The sequence below is a fragment of the Canis aureus genome, chromosome 1 (assembly GCF_053574225.1).
Source record: "Canis aureus isolate CA01 chromosome 1, VMU_Caureus_v.1.0, whole genome shotgun sequence".
Lineage (NCBI taxonomy): Eukaryota > Metazoa > Chordata > Mammalia > Carnivora > Canidae > Canis > Canis aureus.
The window spans coordinates 48,407,490-48,433,813 of NC_135611.1; the positions used below are offsets into that span (position 1 = coordinate 48,407,490).

The 26,324-nt window shown below is 40.9% G+C and overlaps 1 protein-coding gene and 1 pseudogene across 5 annotated transcripts in view; both read left to right on the forward strand.

The window, feature by feature from the left end:
- TULP4 (TUB like protein 4) overlaps positions 1 to 26,324 on the forward strand; it is a 224,972-nt gene that overhangs the window by 162,275 nt on the left and 36,373 nt on the right. For all 5 annotated transcript variants that reach the window (XM_077898513.1, XM_077898548.1, XM_077898530.1 and 2 more), the window contains 2 exons: positions 22,614 to 22,794; positions 25,298 to 25,432. In XM_077898513.1, the coding sequence (XP_077754639.1) occupies positions 22,614 to 22,794; positions 25,298 to 25,432 (316 nt within the window). The remainder of the gene's footprint in view (positions 1 to 22,613; positions 22,795 to 25,297; positions 25,433 to 26,324) is intronic.
- LOC144289429 (U6 spliceosomal RNA) lies at positions 2,452 to 2,565 on the forward strand (annotated as a pseudogene).

The following is a 26,324-nucleotide window of genomic DNA, read 5'->3' on the forward strand; positions in this document are numbered from 1 at the left end:
AACATTACAGAAAAGAAACCTGCCTTATATACATACCTGCCTTAAATTCAGCGCCTAGTGTTTTGCTATATGTGCGCACTCTCCTCCTCTTCCCCACCTCCCTCCCTTCCTCCTCTTTCTCTCCCTACATCCATACAGTTTTTGCAGTACTATTTTTGAAAATAAGTTGTAGACATTGTGCACGTCACTGAAATATTTTCAACATGCTTGTTGTAAGAATAAAATCATTCTCCTACATTATCACCCCCAACAAAGTAGCAGGTATCCAGGCTACTTCACACCTCCCCAATTGTTACAAGAATGTGTTTTGTAGGTCTTGTCTTTTTTCTTTTCTTTTCTTTTCTTTTCTTTTCTTTTCTTTTCTTTTCTTTCTCTCTCTTCTTTCTTTCTTTCTTTCTTTCTTTCTTTCTTTCTTTCTTTCTTTCTTTCTTTCTTTCTTTCTCCTTCCTTCCTTCCTTCCTTCCTTCCTTCCTTCCTTCCTTCCTTCCTTCCCTTTCTCTCTCTCTCTCTCTCTCTCTTTCTTTTTCTTTTTTTTTCTTTTTTCTTTTTTTTTTTTGTATTTGGAACTGGGATCCAGGTTATGTACAGCAATTGTTTATGTCTTCAGTCTAGAAAAAAAAATTTTTTTTTAATGATGTTGCCTTTCTAACCAGTTTAGCGTGGATACTTTGTAGAATATTCACACTCTAGACTTGTAGCATTGTTTACCCATACCCATAGTATTATTTAACTTCTATTAGCCTCTGTTATTTTCTGTCACCTGGAAGTGAGGTTGAGATTAGATTTGGATTAAACAGTTTGGGTAACAATAGTTAATAGGTGATACCCTGTCATTCACACTGAGCCACGTTAAAAGACATATAATGTCTCATTATCCCAATAGGAGGGGAGCTGAGTCTGGTGGAACCTTTGTAAAAACAACTTTTTCATAGCATGCTTTTAATTTCTTCTATACTTCTGGTGAATTTTTTCAGGTGATATGTTTCATTTCAGATGAGGAAACTTATCTTCCAGTAAATTGCAAGAAGGGAATGTGGTCCTACCTGGAGTTTATATAGTAGGTGAAGACTGTCTTAGTCTCCTCAGGCTGCCATACAGAATTCTACAGGCTGGAGATCTTAAACATCAGGCATTTATCTCTCACAGTTCTAGTAGATGGAAGTCAAGATCAGGTGTTGGCAGGCTTGGTTGCTCTTTTTTTTTTTTCAGGCTTGGTTGCTCTTGAAGACTCTCTCCTTGGCTTGCAGGTGGCTACCATCTTCCTGTGTCCTCACATGGCTTTTCCTCTGTGTGCTCATCCCCAGTAACTCTTCCTCTTTATATAAGAACACCAGTTCTCTTAGTTTAGGGCCCTATCTTTATGACCTCGTTTAACTTTACCTCTTTACAGGCTCTATCTCCAAATACTGTCACATTAGGGGTTAGGGCTACTGCACATGAATTTCAAGTGGGATACAAACATTCAGTCTATAACAGCCTCATAAAAAATAAAGAGTCTTCAAAAAGTATTTTGAAGAATAGGAAATTCACAGAAAGACACTTCTATAAATTCAGCTTGATAAACTTGAGATGTATTTATAAATAGAACAGTCTTTGTGGGGCTTGGAAGAAAAAGCAAATGATATAAATAGAAAATGTCAGAGAAATAAATATAAATATGACTGGGGAAAAAATTTCTATGGGTCCTAAGGATGATTAAGAGTAATGCAGAAATGAAGCTCTTGCCATTACTAGGAAACACCCAGCATCACAGCAGTGTGTAGGAGGAGAATGCTTAGTTCCCTCTGCGCTCTCCAGGAGTCTGGGAGAACGCTATGCCTCTTGGTATAGGAAAGTGCTTTGAGACATTCACATTTCCACATGTCCATCCAGCATTCTCTGAGTCTTAGGTGAACATCAGTTCACTTGGAGAGCCTTTGAACCAGAGAAGGTTGTTGAGAAGTTGAGGTGCATTTCCATCAGGAAAGGTAGAGATGCCAGCACATGACCCAGTGTGTTTAGACATGTTCTCCTGGAACAGTGAAGAGTAGTGGATCTGTGTCCATGGAAGATGGGACAGAGGAACAAGCCTCAGACTCACATCTGAGGAATTTAGGTTAGAAAAGGAAGAGCACACCTAAACCAGTACAGGAAGAAAACTCTAGTTCCCACCCTTCTTGAGGGAACATCTTGCAAGAAGAAAGCTCCCAGGAACACCCTCCTGCTGAAGACTCAAGGAGGTCTGCAGAGAATGGCTTCTCAGGGTGGCAGTTTGTCTTTTCCTCTTCCTGGTTACCCCTTATCCACTACAGCCCCTGGACTGCGGCACATGCATAGCTTGGGTGTCTAAACCACCTGGATTTATTTTAAGGGGATCCCAAGGCATCAAGCTGTGTATACTTGAGGGAAGTCAGCAACACCCATTGTCACTCATAGCGCTGACCCCAGATCAGATGATGTGCGGTTCACCCAGTGCTCACTTTGGCAGCACAGCGTATACTAATAACATTGGAATGATGCAGAGAGGATTAGCATGGCGTATGCGCAAGGATGATGTGCAAATGCCATGTGGTTCATCCAGGCCTTGCAGCTTCCTCCCTGACTCAGTGGGTCTTTTCAGGGATCTCAGTCCTCACTGTTGGCTTTTCTTTGCAGCTGCTCCTGCTTTCTACTCTGGCAGACCTGTTCTCTCCCCAGGCCCCCAGAGCTGCAGAGCTCTTTCCTTGAGTGAAGCCTCTTTTCCAAGCAGCATAGGGTTTCACATTGCCTTCCCCGCTGCTCCCCACAACTCCAGCTGAGGTGTCTGTGACCCCAGTCCGCAGATCTAGGCCTCATGGTTTCTGCACAGTGCTCTCCCCCCAGCTGGCAGCGAGGCCTTAGGTTGCCAGATCCAGTCCCTGTTCCAGCCTTGTCTTGCCTCTTCCCAGTATGGTCCTTCATACCCTGCTCTTGGAAGCCTTCTCAGCCACTGCCTTTGCCGACACATCCACCTTGGGCTCCTGTGTTCATTCCTTCTTCTCACCTGGTTCACTTGTCTAGGGCTCCAATGTTGGCTGTTTCCCCTTTTTCCTCTCCTTGGGGCGATTTCTCCCACTGCCACAGCCTATCAGCTTCCACCTGAGTACGTAGGCTCCCCCAGTTGTGAGCGACATGCACCATCCACCTTCCTGTCCCTCATGCTAAGCACTGGCTTCCTGGACCCTACTCAAATCCACATGATTCCAACCTAGCCTATCAGTGTTCCTCCCTGCCCCATCCTCTGTTGCTGACCATGTACAACCAACCCGGGAATTATCCTGGACTTGGCGTCTTCCTTACCTTCACCCTCCACTTAGTCACCAAGGCCTTGTGATTCCACTTCTTTTTTTCTTTTTTGTATAAGATTTTATTTATTTGTTCATGAGAGACACAGAGAAGCAGAGACATAAGCAGAGGGAGAAGCAGGTTCCCGCAGGCAGCCCAATGTAGGTCTCAATCCCACGACCCAGGGATCACGACGTGAGCCAAAGGCAGATGCTTAACCACTGAGTCACCCAGGTGTCCTTATTCCTTTTTTTTTTTTCTTATTCCACTTTTTAAATCCTTTGGTGTCAGGAATTATTTATTTATATTTAGATGCTAACGGTGGTTCATTCAGCTTACATGAAAGTATTTAAACTCAGACACCTTGCATTCTATAATATGTAATAGGGCTGCTGGATTTAGTGACTTGCAGGCTCTTGCCATCACTACTCTTCCTCAGCTTAGTTCTCTGGCTGATTTCTTCCATCTGTCAGTGGCTGCTTCTGCCACACTGGGCTGCCTCTTTCCTGGCTTCTCAGGAGCAAAAGAATGAGTGACTTCAAATCTTTGAAGTTACTTAGAGATCTCCTTTGGGACGCCTGGGTGGCTCAGTGGTTGAGCATCTGCCTTTGACTCAGGGCATGATCCCGGAGTCTTGGGATCAAGTCCTGCATCAGGCTCCCTGCAAGGAGCCTGCATCTCCCTCTGCCTGTGTCTCTGCCTCTCTCTCTCTCTGTGACTATCATAAATAAATAAAAAATTTTAAAAAAAATCTCCCTTTGCCTGCAGCACTGGCTTGTAGACTGTGTTCCTCACAGACTTCTGTGGAGCTGCCCCCCTGGGGCAGGAGATGGAGAGAGCTTCAGGGAGGAGGGGTCCAGGAACACCCAGACCATATCCCAGGGCAAGTCTGCCTCTGTCTGTTTTAGATATGAAACTGGGATGATGTTTTACATTTCGTTTTTTAGGGAAAATCTGTCATATAAATGTAGGAGTCTGGTCCCTCTCTAACATTCTATTTATTTTTACTAAGGTTTATTAAATTAAAAAGCTGCAGTTCTTAAAAGTCAAATAGTACTACTTGGTTTATCATGAAAAATTTAAAAAACAAACAAAACACCAGCACCTTTTAGTTCCTGGTGCTGTCCCTCCTGCTCCCTGATTCCCAGCCCCTGTGGCAGCCACTTGTAACTCTCTGTGTTTGTCTCCCTATTTCTGAATTATGGGCTTGTTCAGTCAGATCTTGATGTCTTGGACTCAGGTGTTCTTTACTGACTTCCCCCCTGGGAAGCGAGAAGCTGGCTCTTTTGGTGTGCCCCTTGCCTCCTCAGCGTCCCCTGCCCGCACCCCACCTCCCAGTGAGCCCCTGCCGCCCCAGGCCATCCGTCTTCTGCGCTTATGGTGTGATTCACAGGTGACTGGTGCACAGAACCAGGGTTGCATTTCCTGCCTCATGTGCTGTTAGATTGGCCCATGGTTAGTAACGTCGCCTTACTTATTGCTTAGTTGTGATTGGCCCATGGTTAGTAACGTCGCCTTACTTATTGCTTAGTTGTCTGTGTACCAGTCACAGATTAGTTCCTACACACCCTTCCCCTCCCCCTACAAAAATACTAGAAATCTTCTCTGAACGTATTCCACCCCTCGGGAGGTGGTTTTCTGGCACTGTCCCTCCTGGGGTGCTCGGCCCTCTGCCCCAGCAGCACAGCTGGCACCCTGTGTGTAGGTTCCCTTCTCTCCTCTGGTAAGGGAGCCCCTATTTCTGGGGTCACACGCCTTTATTTGTATCTTAATGGAGCATATCTTCCAGTTGAAAATTTCCAGACGATTATATAGCTGGGACACAGCAACCCTTTTGCAGCCTGTCCTTTCAGCTCTTTGCTATTTTCTTTTCTACCCTTCTGGAAATCTTATTACTCAGATGTTGTCCTCCTAGACTGATGATTTGGTTTTAATTTCTTTTCTTTGCCTGCTTATCCTTTGCCTTTCCAGAGGCTATCCTCAGCTGTATCTTCCAAGTTTTTTTTGACTATTAAAAAATTAATGTTATTTTCAATTTTTAGGAGCTCTTTTTTTCTTTTCTGATCTTTTTTATAACAGCATCACTGTATTTTGGCTAACTGAATTTAAATTAAAAAATAAAATTTAAAATTTAAAAAACTAGCATCATATTATTTCATGGAGGATGAAACAACACAAAGATATTAATTGGAGGTTTTGAAGTATCTTTCTGTATTCTTCATTGTCTTTTTCCTTCAGGTTCTTTTTGGCATTGTTTTGGCTTCTCGTTTTCATATCAGATGCTTTTCTCAAATGTCTAGTTGTCATTGCTCATCTACTCATATTTAAAAAGGTGGAGACTAAAACATGATCTGGATACTAGTTGTGGGGGGTCTGCTCTTAACTAACGGGCTTTGCTGTGGGGCTGTGACTGGATCTGTCCTTCTATGTGTTCCTCACCTGGTGACCCGGGTGGGCTCATTTCTGGCCCTGAGTTGCTGAGCTTTTACTGTGGGCCTCAGCGCTGTGTCTGTGTCACCCCCACCCTGGACTTCTGTTCAGCCCCTCCAGAGGGCCAGACAGGCGCGCCACTTCTGTCTTTGCATAAGAGAGGATGTGTGGGGGGTTGCCTGTTCTTCAGGACTTCCACCCAATCCTCCTGTCTTCTCCCCACCCTCACCTCCACTCTCAGAAAGGCCTTTGGCTTCTCTGGCACAAACCAGCTTACTCCTTGTCTTCTTCTTTGCTGTACATTTGGGCTTCAGCTTGCCCGGGTCTGTTTGGTCACTTACCATCCATCTGCTCTCCAGTGGCTAGAAGTTGGCTTCTCTATCCACTGACCTCCTGTCTCCAGTTCTCTGTTAAAGTTTCACACACATTACTGGTATTCGAGGGTTTGGGAAGGTGTCCAGGTCATCAGGTGACCCCACATAACTTAGTAGCCACCTCTCTGGCCCCTGTTCCCCTACACACTAGCCACAGGGGACTATTATGATTTCCTAAATTCAGATGCTTTCCTGACTTTGCTTATGCTGTTCCTCCTTCTCTTGCCCCTTGTCTGTCCAGGGAAGTTCCACCTGTCCTTGAAGACCTAACACAGACGTCACCTCTGTATAGGTCGCTGCCTTCCTCTCTTCCCCAGCCAGGCAGAGGTTCAGTCATTTCTGGCTCCCTGGCTCTGGTGTTGCAGGAGCTCCTTCTCTGTACTGAGAGGGCATTTTGTAACATTTTCCACATCTTGTAACTGTTGGTGTTTTTTCCTTACAGTGTGTGAGGGCAGGGACCACGCCTCATTCTTCCCTGTAGCCAGGACTCCTTAGGGCAGTAATGTAGGCATGCAGTGAGTAAGGGAAGAATGTTTTCCCTGAAGTTGCAGCTTCCCTCCTCTTTCTGCCTGGAGATGATTAAGTCCATGGCCTTGCCTAAGGAGTTGCCATATTCGCTACCCATCCATCCCCAAGTACCACACACACAGGAGGAATTCCTGGTTTAGCCCGCATACCCTGCCCTGGGAGGACTCAGCACTAGGTTTTCTTTTATTCACTTTTTTTTTCTTTTCTTTTATTCACTTTTATACAGAAAATAAACTATTTTATACAGAAAAGTCTTAAATTTGAGGGGGTTTTCACATCTACCAGTGGATGGTAGATGGAAGATGGAAGATTTCCATTTGGTGTGGAGATTTCATTAGTTATGACTGATTAGATTCAGGTATCTTTTGTTTGTTTTTTATTTTTCAGGCTATACGGTTATCCTTCCTTTAGAAAGCAGTTTGAATGGGGATCCTAATGTCTGAATTCTCCTTCCTACTCAAATCCAAAAGCAGTTTCTGAATGTGAATCATTGTCAGTTTAATCCCAACCCATGGTGTAGAAAACCCAGCTCAGAATTATTAGATATTAGGATACCCTGCCAAGAAAATACACGTGATGTCTTTGGATGAAAGCCTTTGCAAGATGACATGTTCGTGTTTCCTGGCATGCTGCCCGTGCCGTGCTACCTAAGGACAGCAGGATAGAATCGATGACATCTTCACAGACCACCTGACCTCAGACTTGTTTTCACCTTTTCTTCCTGTGTCATATCTGTCCCCTCTTTACCTCTCTCCATCTTTTCTTTACTCTGTAGTAATGACAATTTTTTAATTTATCCTGAGCCAATAGACTTTTTCTGTGTTACAATTCTGAAATTCTCTCCTTATCCAGTGTGCCTCTGACACATATTCATGATGAACATCCTAGAATTACATTAGGTAGTTTACAGCCCAAGAAGGAAACTTTAAGCCTCATTGCCTTTAATGAGGACACAAGTCAGTATTTTTTTAAATCATAAAAACAAATGCTTATTGTTTATCAATTTTAGAAATACCTATAATTACTTCATAAAGTTTATACAGGTGATGAAAGATGCAAACCATGATTAAATTATACAGCAGAGGGCAGCCCAGGTGGCTCAGCGGTTTAGCGCCACCTTCAGCCCAGGGCCTGATCCTGAAGACCTGGGATCAAGTCCCACCTCCCACCTCGGGCTCCCTGCATGGAGCCTGCTTCTCCCTCTGCTGCTCTCTCGCGCGCGCTCTCTCTGTCTCTCTCTCTCTTTTTCTCTATGTCTCTCATGAATAAATAAATAAAATCTTTTTTTTTTTCAATTTTTTTAATGTATTTATGATAGTCACAGAGAGAGAGAGAGAGGCAGAGACACAGGCAGAGGGAGAAGCAGGCTCCATGCACCGGGAGCCCGATGTGGGATTCGATCCCGGGTCTCCAGAATCGCGCCCTGGGCCAAAGGCAGGCGCCAAACCACTGTGCCACCCAGGGATCCCAATAAAATCTTTTAAAAATAAATAATACAGCAGAGATATATGTGATTATCATGAACTTAGAAAATACATCAAGAGCACAATTTCCCATATGATAAAGGAAAGAGAACTAGAGCTTTAAAAATACACTTTCTTCTCCAGAGTATGTATAGATGGTCCCCAACTTACGATGGTTTGACTTGATACTTTGACATTATAATGGTGCAAAGGCAATATACATTTAGTAGAAACTATACTTCAAATTTTGAATTTTAAATTTTAATTTGGTGTGAAATGAGAATTTTTTACTCAATATATCTTTTTGCTAAATGTCTAGACATAATTCTCCATGATTAGAGGTAATGTTTGTTTATAAACACTAAAACTTTTATTTAAAAGTAGGAGGTCTTGGGACACCTGGGTGGCTCAGTGGTTGAGCGTATGCCTTCAGCTCAGGGCATGATCCCGGTTCAGGGATTAAGTCCTGCATCAGGCTCCCTGCGAGGAGCCTCCTTCTCCCTCTGTCTCTGCCTCTCTCTCTACAGAATAAATAAATTAAATCTTTAAAGTAAATAAATAAATCAAAGAAGGAGGTCCTGGGGCACCTGGGTGACATAGTCATTTAAGCATCGGACTCTTGGTTTCAGCTCAGGTCATCATCTCGGGTTTGTGAGATAGAGCACTCCACACTTGGCGGGGAGTCTGCTGGAGATTCTTTCCCTCTGTCCCTGCCCTGGCTCAGGTTTGCACACCTGCTCTCTCTCAATTAAGTAAATAAATATTTTAAAAAACAAAAAAGGTCTTAAGTAATAAAATAGACCTAATACTTAGGCAGTTTCAACCATGATTTAAAATAAAGTAGAAGTCTGGATCAGTCCTAACCCCACGGTAAGAGCTTCTTTTTTTTTTTTTTTTTTTTTCAGATTTAGCACCTGCAGGTATAAGTGGGGTGACATCATCTCCTCTAGCCTCTGTTCTGATGTTACTGTTTTGGTTTTGTGTTCTTTGACCTAAGAAGAGAGAAAGCATATTCTTTTTGCTTTTGGATTCAAAGTCTAGATCCCAAGTCTCTTCTCAGCAGCTGAAAGGAGTTTTTTCACAAAATGTAGTCCCTCCACATCTGCTAATGTGATTGGTGATCCCAAATCCAGCAGTGTTTTTCCACCACCTTTAAATCCTGCTGGTGCCATGATGGGGACAACAATGAGAAAAATCACTAAAAGTACCCGTCAGAACTCGGTAGTATCTATCAAATGAAAGCTGTTTTTATGACCTACATTGAAAAAATATTAACACATTAATCAATTGAAAACAGTAATTATTCATTTACTTTTTATGTATAAGGTTATGATTGAAGTACCAACATAGGACTCAAGATTTGCTAACTCTCCAGAAGTGTTCTAAGTGATAAATAATTCTGGAGGGTTTTTAAGCTAGGTAATCTTTAAATTTTGATTATTAAAAAATCAGTAGCACATCAAAAATAAATAGAACAAAGAACCCACATATTTTGCCACATTTGCCTTTTATCCTTTTATTCTTTTTTTGAATTTGCTGTCCTTAAGGTAAATCCCCAATAGCTTGACTTACTTCATTATAAACCCTTTTAGAACATGGCATTTCCTTCGGTAACCACAGAGCCGTGCTCACACGGCCTGTTTACTTTGAAGAAGGCTCTTGTCAGATTGAAGTAAATCACTTGTCTGGTACTTAGATTAGCCTGTGGCTTTAAAGAAGGACATGTGTTGCACAGAGGAGAGGGGTATTCATTGTGAAGTTTTTCTGTGTCTTGCACTATAACATAGGAAACAATTTCTAAAGGAAGCTTTAAAAAGTCATGTAGGTCTTTGTTTCTCAGCTAAAAAAGTGGTGTTGCTATCACAGTTTTATAAGTGAAAAGTAAATGGCTGATATCTGACATACAAGTAATGACTACCTCATAGTTGAGGACAGCTCTTTGACAGAATAAAAGTCAAACTTAACAAAACCAAATTAAAAAGAACCGCAATATATTATCTGCAAGGAGTTTTTTATTCACCCTGAGGAAATATTTCCCTTTCCTGGGCCCGTTAAGTGCTGGTGTTTGAAGTGACTCCATTGACTGCCCCTGGTCCTCCTCCTGGTCTTTTAAGGTAGTCATTATAGGTACTATATCAGTTTTAGCTTCACTGGGAAGACTTGAAAGCTCAACACAATAAGAAAGAAACATGGAGCTCTCTCTGACATAAGCTCTTGTACTCAAATTATTTATCATTTTTAATATCCACCAACTCACTAGAATAATGCCTTAGTGATTCATTCCTATGCTGAAGACCCTTAATCATGAGTGAACTGTAAGTAAGTAAAGGACCTATGCAGTAGAGCTCCTACCTAGCAGTTTCTGGAAACAGCTTTGAAATTAGATTTAATCTAAAGGGTGATTGGAAAGGGTGGAAAAGGTGATTTTTTTTCCTCGCCTCCCCATTAGATTTTCCCATGACTTTTCAGTAGTGTGTGTACTGCAAAAGGGAAGCCCATTTTATTTTAAGCCCCAAAGGGGACATATATAGGAATGATTTTTGCCAAACTAGACAGGGAGGGAGGATATGAATAACAAAGAAAATAATAGAAACATACTTAGGAAGGGAAGTCAGGAGATGCCTCTTACCCTTCATGGCTATCTTTATGCAACTGTTGATACTGTTTAGTTTTTTAGATTTTTCCATTTTGTTATTCTGGAAGTTCTGTTGAACTCTTCATAAGAGAAAATAGATTTCTTTAGCAAACAGGTGCAGCTACTATGTTTATACTTTTTTGTCAATGCTATTTTGGTTAACTGACAATGGTAATTAAGATGTGTAAAAAAAAAGATGTGTAAAAATTAAATTGCTCTTTGTTATATCTGGATTCAGATAATTGATGAATCACTGTATAGAACACTCAGTATAAATAAATTATAAAATACATTAAATGAAAAAAACCTTTCTTGAAATTTGCATTGAACAACTTAATTTAAGAATGAAATGGGGGATGCCTCAGGAAGGAAAGGAAAGGAAAGAACTGAACCATATGTTCAGCATTCTGATTTTTTCTGGCTTCTGTCTCACTGATCTCAAAGGGCTAGCAGGATGCCTGGGTGCCACTGAGAACTAAGATAGTGGTTTGAATTAGGGTGGCAGTACTCACAACAGTCCCTTCCCCTGGCCCAATGCAGAGTGAGCAAGAGAGGAAAAGAAGGACAAAAGGACTGTAAGACTGGCATAAAACAATTAACAAGATGGCAATAGTAAGTTCTATCCTTTCAATTATTACTTTAAATGTAAACGAATTAAACTACCCAGTAAAAAGACGTGGAATAGTTGAATGGATTAAAAAACAAAAATCAAAAAAACGAAGCCCAACTGTATGTTTCCTACAAGATACTCTCTTTAGATTTAAGATATGTATCCCCAAAATAAAAGAATGGGAAAAGATAGCTCCCTGCATCCCTTAGCCAAAAGAGAGCAGGGATGACTGTATTTGTCAGACAAAATAGACTTTAAGTCAGAAACTGTCACAAGAGACAAAGACAGACATTATATAATGGAAAAAGGGTTAATTCGCCTGGAAGATCGAACAATTATAAATATATATGCATGTAACATCAAATAACCTAAATATATAAAACACTAAATATATAAAGTAAACATTGATAGAACTGAAAAGAGAAACAAGCAGCAATATATATAGTAATGGTAGGAGACTTCACTACTCCACTTTCAATACAGGATAGTATATCCAGACAGAAAATTGGTAAAGAAGCAGTGGATTTTAACAACACTATAAACCAAGTGGACCTAACAGATATATACAGAATATTTCACCCAAAGGAAGCAGAATATACAGTCTTTTGAAGCACACAAGAAACATTCTCTAAGGTAGATCATGTGTTGGGTCACAAAATGAATCTTAACTAATTTAAGAAAATTGAAATTACATCAGGTATCCTTTTCAATCACAATGGAAGGAAACTAGAAATGAATATTAGAAGTAATGCTGGAAAATTAAAAAATATGTATAAATTTAAGAACGCACCCTTGATTAACCAAATGGGCCAATGAAGAAATAAAGGAAAATTAGAAAATACCTAAAACTAATGAAAATGAAAACACAACATGCCAAAACTTATGGGATGTAGCAAAAGTTATACTAAAAGGGAAATATATATAAGTAATAAATACTGACCATGCAAAAAGAAGAAAGATTTCAAACAATCTAACTTTATATCTCAAGGAACTAGAAAAAGAAGAAACTTAGCCTAAGTTAGCAGAAGGAAAGAAATACTAAGACTTAGAGCAAAAATAAAATGAAATGGAAAATAAAAAAACAATAGAAAAAAAAACCTAAGAGTTGATTTTTTTTAAAAAAGATCAACAAAATTGTTAAAACCCTAAGTAAAGGAGATGATTCAAGTAAAATCAGATATGAAAGAGGAAGGGTTGCCTGGCTGTCTCAGTCAGTAGAACATGCAACTCTTGATCTCTGGGTTATAAGTTCGAGTTCCACATTGGGTGCAGAGATTGCTTAAAAATCTTAAATAAATAAAAAAAAATGAAAGAGGAGATATTGTAACTAATGTCACATAATTAGTGATAGAAAGTAATAGAAAGGATCATTAGAGATTATTATAAACAATTCCATGCCAACAAATTGGATAACCTAGAAGAAACGTATAAATTCCTAGAAACATATAACTTACCAAGATTGAATCATGAAGAAAAAGAAAATCTGAGCAGACCTATAACTAGCAACTAGATTGAATCGGTAATCAAAAATCTCACAAGAAAGAACATGCCAGGGCCAGATGGCTTAATTGGTAAATTCTGCCAAACATTTAAAGAATTAACACCATTCTTTCTCTCTCTCTTCCAAAAACTTGAAGAGCAGGGAACACTTCCAAACTTATTTTAAGAGGCTAGCATTACCCTGATACCAAAGCTTGACAAAGGCACTGTAAGAAAAGAAAATTATAGACCAATATCCCTGATGAATATAAATGCAAAAATCCTCAACAGAATACTAGTAAACTGAATTAAGCAGCAAGTAAAAAGGATCATATACAGTAATCAAGTGGGATTTATTTCTGGTAGGCAAGGATGTTCAACATATGAAAATCAACTAATGTGATACCCCACATTAACAATATAGGATAAGAACCGCATGATCCCTCTCAAAGACATAGAAAAAAACATTTGACAAAATTAAAAAAAAATCTAAACTAATATTAGAAAGGAATTACTTCAACATAAAAAAGGCCACATATGAAGATCCCATGGCTAATATCATGCTTAATGGTGAAAAACTGAAAGTTTTGCTCTGGGATCAGGAACAAGACAAAGACGAACACTCTATCCATTTCTATTCAATATAGTACTGCAAATTTTAGAGCAACTAGGCAAGAAAAGGAAAAGACATTCAAATAGGAAAGGAAAATGTAAAAATATCTGTTAACAAATGATACGATCTTAAAGGTAGAAAACCCTAAAGGGTACACACACACACACACACACACACACATACACATACACATACAAACACAAACCTGTTAGAATAAACAAATTCAGTAAAGTTGCAAGATACAAAATCAGTATACAAAAATCAGTTGCATTTTTATATACTAGCAATGAACTATCTGAAAAGGAAATGAAGAAAACAATCCATATGTGCAATAGCATCAAAAAATATGAATAAATTTAACCAAGGAGGTGGAAGACTTACAGGGAAAACTACTAAACAGTAATGAAAGAAATTAAAGACCACACAAATAAATGGGAAATATATCATGTTCATGGACTGAAAGAAGACTTAATATTGTTAAAATATCCATACTACACAAAGCAATCTACAGATTTAGCACAATCCATATCAAAATCCCAGTGGCATTTTTTACAGAGATGAAAAAAACAATCCTAAAATTCAAATGGAACCACAAAGGACCTGAAATAGCCAAAACTGTTTTGAGAAGAACAAAGCTGTACGAATCACACTTCCTGATTTCAAAATACATTACAGAGTTACATTAAATAAAACAGTGTGGTACTGGGATAAATACAAGCATAGAAACCAGTGAAACAGAATAGAGAGCCCAGAAATTAACCAATGCATATGTGGTCAACTGTCTTCCAACAAGGCTGGCAAGAATATACAGTGAGGAAAGGATAATCTCATCAACATATGGCTCTAAGATAAATACATTCATATACAAAAGAATGAAATTGGACTCTTGTCTTACAGCGTATACAAAACTCAGACTGGATTCAAGATTTAAACTCAAGACCTGAAACTGTAAAACTCCAAGAGGAAAACATTGGGAAACTTCATGTTATTGGTGTTGGCAATGATTTTTTTGGTTATGACACCAAAAGCATAGGCAGCAAAAGTAAAATTAGTCAAGTGGGATACATGAAACTAAAAAGTTTCTGCACGGCATAGAAAACAACAGAATGAAAAGGCAACCTTGAGAATGGGAGAAAATATTTGCAAACTGTATGTGATAAGCAGTTAATATCCAAAATATAAAAGGCACCCCTTCAATTAAATAACAACAACAAAAAAAATTTAAATAGCCAGATTAAGAATACACAAAGGACTTGAATACACATTTCTCCAACAAGTAAATGAAAGATGCTTAACATTCCTAATCATCAGAGAAATGGAAATCAAAACCACAATTAGATACCACCTGTTAAGAGTACTATTGTAAAAAAAAAAAAAAAAGACAAATGTTGGCTAGGATGTGGAGAAATTGGAACTCTTTATGCTTTTAATGGGATTGTAAAATGTTGTAGCTATGGAAAACAGCATGGAGGTTCCTCAAAAAAATAAAAAATTGAACTACCCATGCAATGCAGTTATCCCAAAGTTCTTTCAGGTATTTATCCAAAAGAGTTGAAACCAGGGTCTTGAAGAGATATTTGCACAACTATGTTCACTGCAGCATTATTCACAGTAGCCAAGATGGGGAAACAACATAAATGTCCATCAGTGAGTGAAAGGGTAAACAAAATGTGTTTTGTTCATATACACAGTGGAATATTATCCTTAAAAAGGAGGACTGGATAAAACATGGATAATCCTTAAGAATATTATCCTAAGTGAAATATTCTGGTCACTGAAGGCCAAATACCACATGATCTCACTTAAGTGAGGTATCTAAAATAGTCAAACTCATGGAAGGAGATAGTGGAATGATGGTTGTCCAGGGCTGGAGGGAGGGGAAAACAAGAAGTTGCTGTTCAATGAGTATTAAAGTTTGTTATGCGAGATGATTAAACTCTAGAGATCTGCTGGATAACATTGAGCCTGTACTTAACAAGACTGTATTGTACACTTAAAAACTTGATGGTGTAGAACTCACTTGATGGTGTTAAGTTTTTTTTTACCACCTTAATGTATTGAAGGTCTAAATTTATTTGGAAATCTGTTTCTTGTTCAGTGTTCTGTTTTCTTCATAGGCCTTTATCAATACCACAGCACAGTGGTGGCTGTGGTTTGATGCAGAATCCTTGTATGAATGCCAATGTTTGTTCATATGGCTGAACTATAAAATTAAGCTTCTCAGCTTTCCCTGTAGCATTCCTGAATCCCAAATGCATTGCTGCTCTTGACAGCCCTGCCCTTGGCATTAAATATATCCTTGTGTCATATTGAGGAGAGGTGACATATATGCTGCTACCAATGACACTCTCTTGATTAACTTCTGAGCCCTCTTCTTGACTAGGCCTCAATCTTGGCCTGTAAAACTGAGTTCTCATCACAAATGATTTCATACACATGTGTGCACACACACACACAGTCTAAGAGACTTGAACAAACACTAGCATAGTTTCTGTCAACTCAAGGCTGTGTTGCTAGAGATGACAACTCCAGCCCCCTTAACTTCTTGCCTGGGAGAGGTCAAGGTTTCCAAAAAAATCTATTGTTTGTTCCTGACAGTAGTGCCCCTATAACCTAGTCTCTGGGTATGTAGGACCCCAACTTCAGTAAGCATCAGTTAGCAAGTCCAGGTAGCCCAGTCACACTGAGAAACCTCGCCTTCCACTTTTGTATATTTCTACTTCTTACTCTGCTCAACAGCACCCCCTGCCCACCCCCATTGAAATGCTCAGTCACCTCTGAACAGATGGAAGTTGAGTTCAGTTCATGCTGAAACTGGTTAAAGTCTGTTCTTACCTCCTTAAATAGTTTCTAGTTTTGTTTATTTTTGACATCAGTCACAGGTGCCATTAGGTCAGCCCCCATTACTGTGTATCCCAACAGCTACTGCCAAGTCAGAGACTTTTACTCTCCTCAGTGTCATTTCAGAAGTCATTTTGTCTTAGGCCTTTCTTTTTTTTTTAAGATTTTTTAAAAATGTATTTATTCATGAGAGACACAGGGAGAGAGAGGCAAGAGACACAGGCAGAGGGAGAAGCAGGCTCCATGCAGGGAGCCCGATGCGGGACTCGATTCCAGGTCTCCAGGATCACAACCCAGGCTGAAGGCAGTGCTAAACCGCTGAGCCACCTGGGCTGTCTTAGTCCTTTTGTTGGAGAAGTTTGTTAGTAGCCACAGGAAGAAATTACTATTTTCAAATATTAAGAAATATATTTGGATATATTTTTAAAACTTAGAGCATTTTAAAACAGAAAAGGATCTGAGAGCTCATTTAATAAACTTTTTCAGCTGACAGAGGAGACCAACATTCAGGAAAGTAAATGATGAATTTAAAATTACATAAGTAGTTAAGAACTAAAATAGAGCCAGATAACCTGGCCAAAGGAAAAGGTGTCCTTTGCAAAGGAAAAGGCGTTTCCCCCAACAGATTCAGGCAGTCTTACCAAACAGGCTAAGCAGATTCCAGTGTCACTTAGCATCCCCTTCCCAAATTAAAATTACATATTTACCCCCAAGGACCATGTGGTGGTGAGTGGTTGCACTAGGCATTTTCACCCTATTCCAAAGATCTGCTACAAAGCTGTATTTTTCTCTACCTCATTCAGAACATACTTAAATATATTTTAAATAGTATATTCACATAGTTTGAAAATTTTAATGTTAAAAGTGGTATATGATGAAAAATCCCCTTTCCTCTGCTATGCCTAGGCTACCCACTTCTGTTCCCCAGAGGTAATTGGTATTTCCAGTTACTATATATCCTTCTGGAGATAGCCAAGTTAAATGTGTGTTTTAATTAATCTTACACTCAGACCATTCCCCTCCTTGCCCCGAAACCATGTGTGTGCATCTTATAAGGGTGAGTAAACTTAAAAATGGAGCCTGAAAGGCTTAGGGAAGAATGTTCTAGCAACAAGAACTCTTTAACATTAAAAATGATGCCTGAGGCAGATAGAATATTTCCTTCTCTGAAACTCTTTAAACAGGATAGTGTGTCATCTTTATGAGTTAGTTTATAAGTGGTTATTCTGCAGTAAAGCAATGAAATGATCAAAATTACATGTTTAGCCAAAAGATAGTTTTTTATTGTATATATTTTTGGTGAGATTTCTTTCCCATATTTATCAGAATAAGTCTCAAATGTCTGTTCTAGAAATGATTGTTGGGGCACCTGGGTGGCTCAGTCAGTTTAGCATCTGATTCTTGATTTCGGCCCAGATGATGATTTCAGGGTTGTGAGATCGAGCCCAGCATTGGGCTCTACACTGGGCATGGAGCCTGCTTAAGATTCTCTCTCCCTCTCCATCTGCCCTTCTCCCTCTAAAAAAAGAGAGAGAGAGAGAGAAATGATTGTTATAGTCAACTGTGAAATTACATTTCATCCTTTTTTCAAAGAACCAGGAAATAATCTGTTAATCAGTTGAGGAATTGTCATTTACAATGGTCTGATTTCAGTGACTCTCTTTAGTTGTAAAATATTCAAATCTGGCCTTGAAGCATTTGAAAACTAGTGGTCTGAACCTCCAACTGAGAGGTCCTTCATTTTTTTTTTTTTTTTGATTTTTTTTTTTTTTTGAGAGGTCCTTCAAAAATAAAATTTTACTTCAGTGACGTCTCTGAACAGAAGATTCCTTCTAAATGCAAAGGGACATCATATTTTTTCCCTTCCTTCCTCTCTCTGCAGTGGCACATTTAGACATTTGCCACCAGTAGGGCTGACGTTACTAGGAGGAGCATGTAATCACTTTGTTATCTGCTCCCTTAGCTTAAATCACAAAGGAAAAATAAATGGACAAAAAGGTCAGCTTCTTCTGGAACTAGTTAAATTGGTTGCTAGTTAAACTCTACTACAAAAGAGGTGAACATTTATAGAAGCTTGTATTTTTATAGTTGAAATTTCCTAATATGGTTTTTATTCAAAAATGTAGATGAATACCAGTTTCCAAAAATAAAAGTACTTATGAGATATTATCGCTGGCTCCAAATGTAAATCTTCTGACTGATTTTACGTCTTCGAACCACCTTTGGCTCGTGGCTTGGTTCGTTTTAAATTGCTGGTCATAATTGTGTAATATTTTTAAATAATTACATCTAAAAATAATTTAGAATGGAGAACACTGATATTAAACACTGCCTGCAATGAGGGGGAGCCATTGAATGGGTATGGCCTGAGGGCCCCAGGTTTCTACCAGCTTGTCTCATTCTTGGTACATATGACAAAGGGAGTATCGTCCAGGCCCCTACATGAAGCCTGCAATGCAACAGAGAAAACAAAAAAAATATGAGACAGAAATTTATTTAATCCATTATTGAAAGTATTTTATAGGCCAGTTTTATGGAAGATTTGAGTATTGGTTTATAGTTTAAAAAAGAAAGGAAAAAGGTTTTTGTTTCATTTATTTTTTTTTAAAGATTTTAATTTATTTATGATAGTCACACAGAGAGAGAGAGACAGAGACATAGGCAGAGGGAGAAGCAGGCTCCATACACCGGGAGCCCGACGTGGGATTTGATCCCAGGTCTCCAGGATCGCGCCCTGGGCCAAAGGCAGGCGCCAAACCACTGCGCCACCCAGGGATCCCGGTTTTTGTTTCATTTATAGGTAGACTGGGCAAATACCAAACAAAGCTTTGGGCAGAAATACATTTGCTAATAGTCTCTGAGTGTCTGCTCATGACAGGCAGCGTTTGAGAACCTGGGGTGCAGACCTGTCCTGCAGAAACTCATGGTTCAATTCGAAAGACAGGCATGCGAAAACAGCGAAATTGAGGGATACTGGGGGGGCCATGGTTAGAATTAGATTAATTCCATTCCATGTAGTGGGTCCCCAGAGCCTTCACACGTGATATCTCAATGCCTGTTCCATACCAGACACTATACTAGATATGGGAGATAAAAAGCCATAGTCTTTGCTGTAAGACAATCTGACTCTGTGTGTGTGTGTGTGTGTGTGTGTGTGTGTGTGTATGTGTGTGTGTAGGTTGGGGAAAGGATGAAGTTATGCTTTTCATCTGGGACATGTTGGTTCTGAAGGGCCTTTGGCACATCCAGGGGTAGGGGTCAGGTAGGAAATATCCGATGCAGGAGTCTGGAACATAGGGGAGAGGCCTGAGCAGAGAGACAGCCCTGAATAGGGCCTTTGAGGCCATGGACACAACTGTGATCTCCTAGAGAGGGAAGATAGCCTGAAGCCATGCTTAGAAGAGGAGACAGATCTGGGAAGAAGGAGCCAGCACCAGCCTATCTTGAGCACCAGCATGAAGGAGTGGAAACAGAGATGGGTGCATGTACCTACTGTGTATTCATTATTATTAGACTTTTCTGCCTTGTTCTCTTAAAGTCCTTCACTCACATAAGCTTTGTCTCATTGGAAGTGATTAGGCATGAAAAGAACTTGAAATAGAGATTTTTAAAAATCTGATTTCATGTTGTATCAGTGTTCTCCAGTTATCTGTGACAGGCTTGTTCCCAAACAGAGTAACTTCCTCCATCACTGCTTGACAACTAGGCTGTTACCACTGCTTTTCCCCTTCCCTCTGATCTTAATAGTGTGTTATCTTCCCAGGAGAGCTGTAGTTGGGAGTGATTCATGGTGGAGAATTTGGGGGCTGGCATTAGTGTAATGTTGCACACTGATGCCTCACTAAATCACCCATCCTCTTCTATTCAGAAATTAGATGTCTGTTCTATTGTCTGATATCTGTTCTTCTCCAAAATGGAAAAATGTGAACATTACTCAAAAGATACTTCAAAGCAGAGGCCTTTCCTCCCTTCCTTCACAAGCACTTCCTGTCATGTGTCATCTACTCTGACAGGCCCTGGGGAGATAGGAGTGAGCAGAGCGCACATCGGCCATGCCCTGAAAAGCTTATAAGCATGCAAGCCAGACAGAAATCAAACAATGGTGCAATAAGTGAAAGTAGTGATGAGTGTGCGCCAGTGGAAGATGATAGGGTAATGTGAACCTATAATGGGGGATGGAGGGTGGGAACTGGTTTGGGATTGATGCATAGTACTTGTGAGTACTTGTGAGGAAGAACGGTTGGCTGTGGCCTGCTAACAAGCTATCTTTATTAGAAACAAAAGTCATTAGTGATAAAATAACTCCTTCATGCAGCACCAAGATTCATAGCCGTTCTTCAAAACATACATGAGCAAATGAAGGAGGATATGGGAACCCTAGTCCTGCATCTCCGAGCCTGTATCACTGAGGTCTTGGCAGACAGGCCAGCCGATACTCCTTTCTCCATTGGCAGCCAAAAATTCAACTTATACAATGTTTCATCGTATTCCTAGTAGTTTGTTTTTTCTTTAAGCCAAGTGCAGTAATAGATTCCTCACTGCCCCGATTTAGCCCCTTTTTTCCCCAGTCATTAAAATGTAGACATGTTTAAAGGAGTATTTGATGGACAGTCAGTTCATTCAAAAACAGATCTATAAATTCTGTGAGCTTTTTACTACTTAAATGAAATATATCATCCCTTTGCAATTCACCTGTCTTAATCATCAGGATTTATGTCCTAAAAATGCCTTTTGATGGTCTCTGACTTTCCTTCATTTAACAGTAAATACTATTAAGTGCCCTCTGTACCCAAAGCTGTTAGGTACAAGAGGAACAGCTGTGGATAGTCTTTGCTCCCAAGGAGTTTAATGTCCAAATCTTAGCAAAAAGAGGCAAGGACCTAATAAGCTCTAAATAACTTTACCTTTGTGTAAATCCTAGTCTTTCCAGTAAGATAGCCCAGTGGCCTGATCACTTAATGGGCTTATCAACTGACCTGACTTCTCAAGTTGTTTTTACATCTATAAAATGGAAAGAATCTGCATGCTTGTTACAATCATTGCTGATGGATGCACAGATCTCAGTAAACATAAAAGAAAAAGTTTTAAATGTCAACAGATGTGGGATGCCTGGGTGGTTGAGCATCTACCTTCGGCTCAGGGCATGATCCCAGGGTCCAGGATCAAGTCCCACATCGGGTTCCCCACAGCGAGCCTGCTTCTCCCTCTGCCTGTGTCCCTGACTCTATCTCTCATGAATGAATAAATAAATAAAAATCCTTTAAAAATTAAAAAATATGCCAACAGATGGAGAAAGTACAGAGCCACACACACAGAGCAGAAGAGAACATGTTATATTCTTGGGGAGCTCCTCCTTTCCATGGCCCCAAGGTTCCCCTTGGTTCACCCCCTTGGTGTCATTCATGAATGAACCAGCTAGAATGCACAACTCATGCCAGGGACTTCTAGCGGCTGTGAGATGCTTCTCTGTTGCACTGATGGATGGGGGTTAACCCTTTCTTTGCCCTCTCCATGCTTTAACTCTGACCGTGTGTTTGCCCACACCCGCAGCATGTTCCTGCGTGTGTGCTCCAGGGCCAGGTGAAGTGAGGGGGACTCCTTGGGGCAGCCCTTCCTCCACACACCAAGGTGTCAGGCCCATCTGAGCTCCATTATCGACAATGCTGGTACTTACCTCCCAGGATTATTTTGGCAACACATGAGGTAAAGCTCTTAGTATAGTGCTTAGCACAAAGTAAACGCTCAATGAATGTGTTAATACTGTTAATACATTAGAACCTTAATGATTAATTAATACATTAATACCAGTATTATTCTTAGTTAAATAAAACATTAGACAAACTATTTCAAGAGCCTCTTCTTTCCAAATGTGGTTAGATAACCTGCTTATATAACCAAATATATTTTCTCTTTTGTCAGACACACAGCTGAAGTTTTTCTTCTAAATTTGAGCAATTCTTACTGAACCTTTGCTACTGTTGCTTTTTTTTTTCAAGAAAAATACATATCATCTTCTTAACCCTCCTTCTCCAACCAAAAAACCCAAACATACAAACAAAACCCACAAAAAGTAAGGCAGTGATTTTGCTGATATCATTTGTAAATATCCATACAACCTAACAAATATGTTTATTTTACCATTAGTCACATTTTGATATTAGAGGACTAAAATTCTTGCAATAATAGCCAGCTAAGTTTCTGGTGCTTAATGCTTTGTGTATCGCCTCAGTTACTTAACTGCTCTGTTTTTTTAGTCCTAAATACGTTTTATCCTTCTAAGCAAGTTGAGGTGACAGGGTTTGCCAGAAACTGCAGCCCTTTCTCCTCGTCCATCAAGGGTCCCGATCCTTGCTTGCAGGTGCTGTTTGGCACGGCTGATGGGCAGGTGATCGTCATGGACTGTCATGGCAGGATGCTGGCCCACGTCCTCCTGCACGAGTCTGATGGCATCCTCAGCATGTCCTGGAACTACCCTGCCTTCCTGGTGGAGGACAGCAGTGAGAGCGACACCGACTCGGACGACTACTCCCCGCCCCAAGGTAGCCAGCAGGAGGAGGAGGGAGGGCGAAGGTGCACCATACTGCATGGCACCCTGACATACCAGGAGGGCCTTGGAGATGCGCAAGGCAGGATGGCGGAACGTCTGGGTCTTGATTCGGCTATCTTCCCTCTGCCTTCCCTTTTCTCAGAATCACCGCGCAGGTTGATGAAGCTCCATTGGCTTAGGTTTCACTAGACATGAAATGACTCTTTCTGTGTCCCTGGGGTGTTGTGGGTCTTAGCTGCTTAATGAGAATAAAGAGAGCTGGAGATGAGAAATGCTGTGCTATTACTATAACTTAATCTGTGGTGTTCGAAATCCCTAATGTCATTAAAGCCTGTAGCTTTAGTTATGTGAGAAAAGGATTAGTTCTGCCCGTAATGCAGGCCAGTATGCTGGGCTGCCATCCGTGCTCCGTCGTCTTTATTTCAGACGAAAACTTTCTTTTCTCAGTTCAGGAGAACCTGTCTCCTGCCCCCATAAGCCTCAAATGGTTAGATTAGATCCATTGCCAAACAATTCTTTAAGATCTGGAGCAGCAAGGAAAAGTTTCAGGCTCTCAATGGGGGTAATTTCAGATTCCAGCCTCCTTCACCTTCGCAGTATGTTTTATCCCTCAACTGTATGAGAGACCTCCCCCATACACACACACACACACACACACTCATCCTCATCCACACACTGGCAGAAGCCTTTGATGGTCACGCTGCCCATCACCAACAGCAGCATTCAGCGCTGGTCTGCTCAGGGTTTGGGCTCGTCCCCAATACTCCATACCTCTTTTTTTAAAGGAAAATGTGTTATGAAATCGTGGCAGATTAGACGTGGTTATACAGCTGCAGTATTTCTGTTCTCAGCATGCACAGCTGTGTTCGCGCTGCTCACTGAGCGCCCTCGACAGGCTAGACGGTTTCTCCCTTCCTTGTGCCTGTGAGCATGTTCATCCTATGAAGGGCTGGTCTAAAGAATATTCTTTAATTTTGTCCCCCCCCGCCCAACAGCATCTATCTCCATTGGTGCTTGGAGTGCTCTCATTTTGTCGTCTTCTGTCCCAGACATGATATAATACATGATGCTTCCCAGAGACAGCACATATTCATTTAGTCATTTGTTGGAGGAGAAGACAGTGTTTGCACATGAAGGAAACTTCAGATGCTTGGTACTGTTTCAGGATGGGTGGAGCTTGGGGGAAGAGAGAGTACTTCCATTTGAGAAATAACTGTACCTTTTCCTAGTAGGACCCTAGCCCTGAGTGAGGTGTTGATCATTTCTCCAGCCTCGTAGTAATAAAGTCAGTGTCTTACAACATTGGGTACTTTTCAGCATACTTTTAAAACAGAGCTTTATTGAATGCAAGTTTACTTAGCCCCATGTATATATAATAGGAAGAAACAAATAGGAAGATCCAGAGACCCAAGTTTATAAAGCGGGTTCAGAATAAGTCCAAGAATAGAATTTAGTTCCTGGCTGCCTCTCTAACCTATTTCCCTTCTTAGAGCCATGGGGCAATTTGGAGGAAGATTGGGATTTGCCTTTCACATAACAGGGTTTTTCTTGATGGCCTAGGGAATTTGCACATAGAGGTAGGTACCTACAGCATCTTAAAGTGAAGCAAAGGAAAGTCACAACTGGGAATGCTCCACAAGTGAGGCTGAGTGGGGGCTGAGTGTGTGGATGTCAGGCCGGCCCAATCTGCATGACTGCCAGAGATGAACTCAGCATGGGTGTGAGGCCTCTGGGATTCTTCAGAAAGAACCCTGATTTATCCTGGCCTGTGGAAAGGACTGACTTTTACTTTTGAAACATGTGGAGAATTCCAGAACATGACCCATCACAGCATCCTTAGCATCCACAAGTACTCCTTGAACTTACAAAGCAGAATTTTCTTCATACTGGCTGTGTATGGTAGGTATAGCAGAATTCTTTATGAGACACATCCCACCTTGGCCTTCTCTCCAGATTTGGGGGTGTCTCATGATAAACACTTAACAAAGAACTCATGGTGGCTGCTGTGGCTCCTCATTTCCTATAATGTTCAATGAAAGAGAAATAGCATTGAAAAGCAACTTTTCTCTGTGCATTGGACCAGGATTAAGATACCATTTTCATCCCTCTTACCATCCTTACACGTTATGACATTAAAATTATTTATGGTTACACATTAGTAGAAACATGACACATTAATACACAAGTTAATAATCTTTTCACATATATTCTCACCACCATACAACAGAGCCCAAGGGACCCCAGTTGGTACCTCCAGGGCTCACTGTCCCCACCCTGCTTCTCATTCCAGAGTTCTCTGGGAAGCATCCCTCTGATGGCCTTGTGTCGTTCCTGAGTCATAGCAAATGTTGCCTTACTCAGTGACATCCCAGTCCAGAGTCTGATCTGCAATATCAGGCAGTTTCTCAGACTGGCTACAAGACTGCAGTAGCATGCTCTGGATGTGGGTCACGTGTGCATCGCCTTCTCTTCACTCAGCCCTTTTGTCCCGGCAGATGGTCCAGCAGCATATCCCATCCCGGTGCAGAACATCAAGCCTCTGCTCACTGTCAGCTTCACCTCGGGGGACATCAGCTTGATGAACAACTATGATGACTTGTCTCCTACTGTCATCCGCTCGGGGCTGAAAGGTACAGAAGGCCGCATGTGACCCCAGGCCCACACATCTGCCCTGTGTGCATTTGCCTTCCAGTGGGCATCCTACACCCATTACTTATCCGTGCCCGTCCCTCTGCAGTGACCTCTTCCAGGCTTAATGGAGTCTGTGAATGAAAGCCATTTCCTTTCGCTTCTCTGCTTATCTGACAAGCCGATACCCAGGGACTCCTGATGGTCTTCGTCTTTCTGTTCTTTTCCTACCACGACAAGAATTATCCTTTTTCAGGTGTGTGGTGTTTGCCTCTGGCTGACATTATACCTGTACAGTATCTGCAGCTGCAGATCACACACAGCACAGCCTCACAAGGGCCCCGGTTATTTTGAGACTCATTAAGGAACTGATCGTTGTGTGGTAAAGTTACCTCAGCAAACTACGGAGGTTCTACAGTTGCCAGACTGAGACACTGATGCAAACATCAGCCTCCAAGTGCTGACACTTTCCTGACAGATGTTAAGACATCTGTTATCTCAAGAAAATCGCTGTCTGTAGGCATTTGGTGCGTTCTGAATTTTGCAGTTTGAGGATATTTACTTATGTTGTGACCCTGATGAGTTCTTTGGAAAAACGGTTCTGTCTCTTCAGGATTAAATGGTGCGATGTAGGAATTTCTGGACTGCCTCTGGTCTCAAAGTTAAAGGGACCCACTGGGCAGCACGGGTGGCTCAGCGGTTTAGTGCCGCCTTCAGCCCAGGGCCTGATCCTGGAGACCCGGGATCGAGTCCATGTTGGGCTCCCTGCATGGAGCCTGCCTCTCCCTCTGCCTGTGTCTCTGCCTTTCTCTCTCTCTCCCTCTCTGTGTCTCTCATGAGTAAATAAATAAAATCTTTGGGAAAAAAAAAGGAAAAGAAAATATTTTTTTAAAT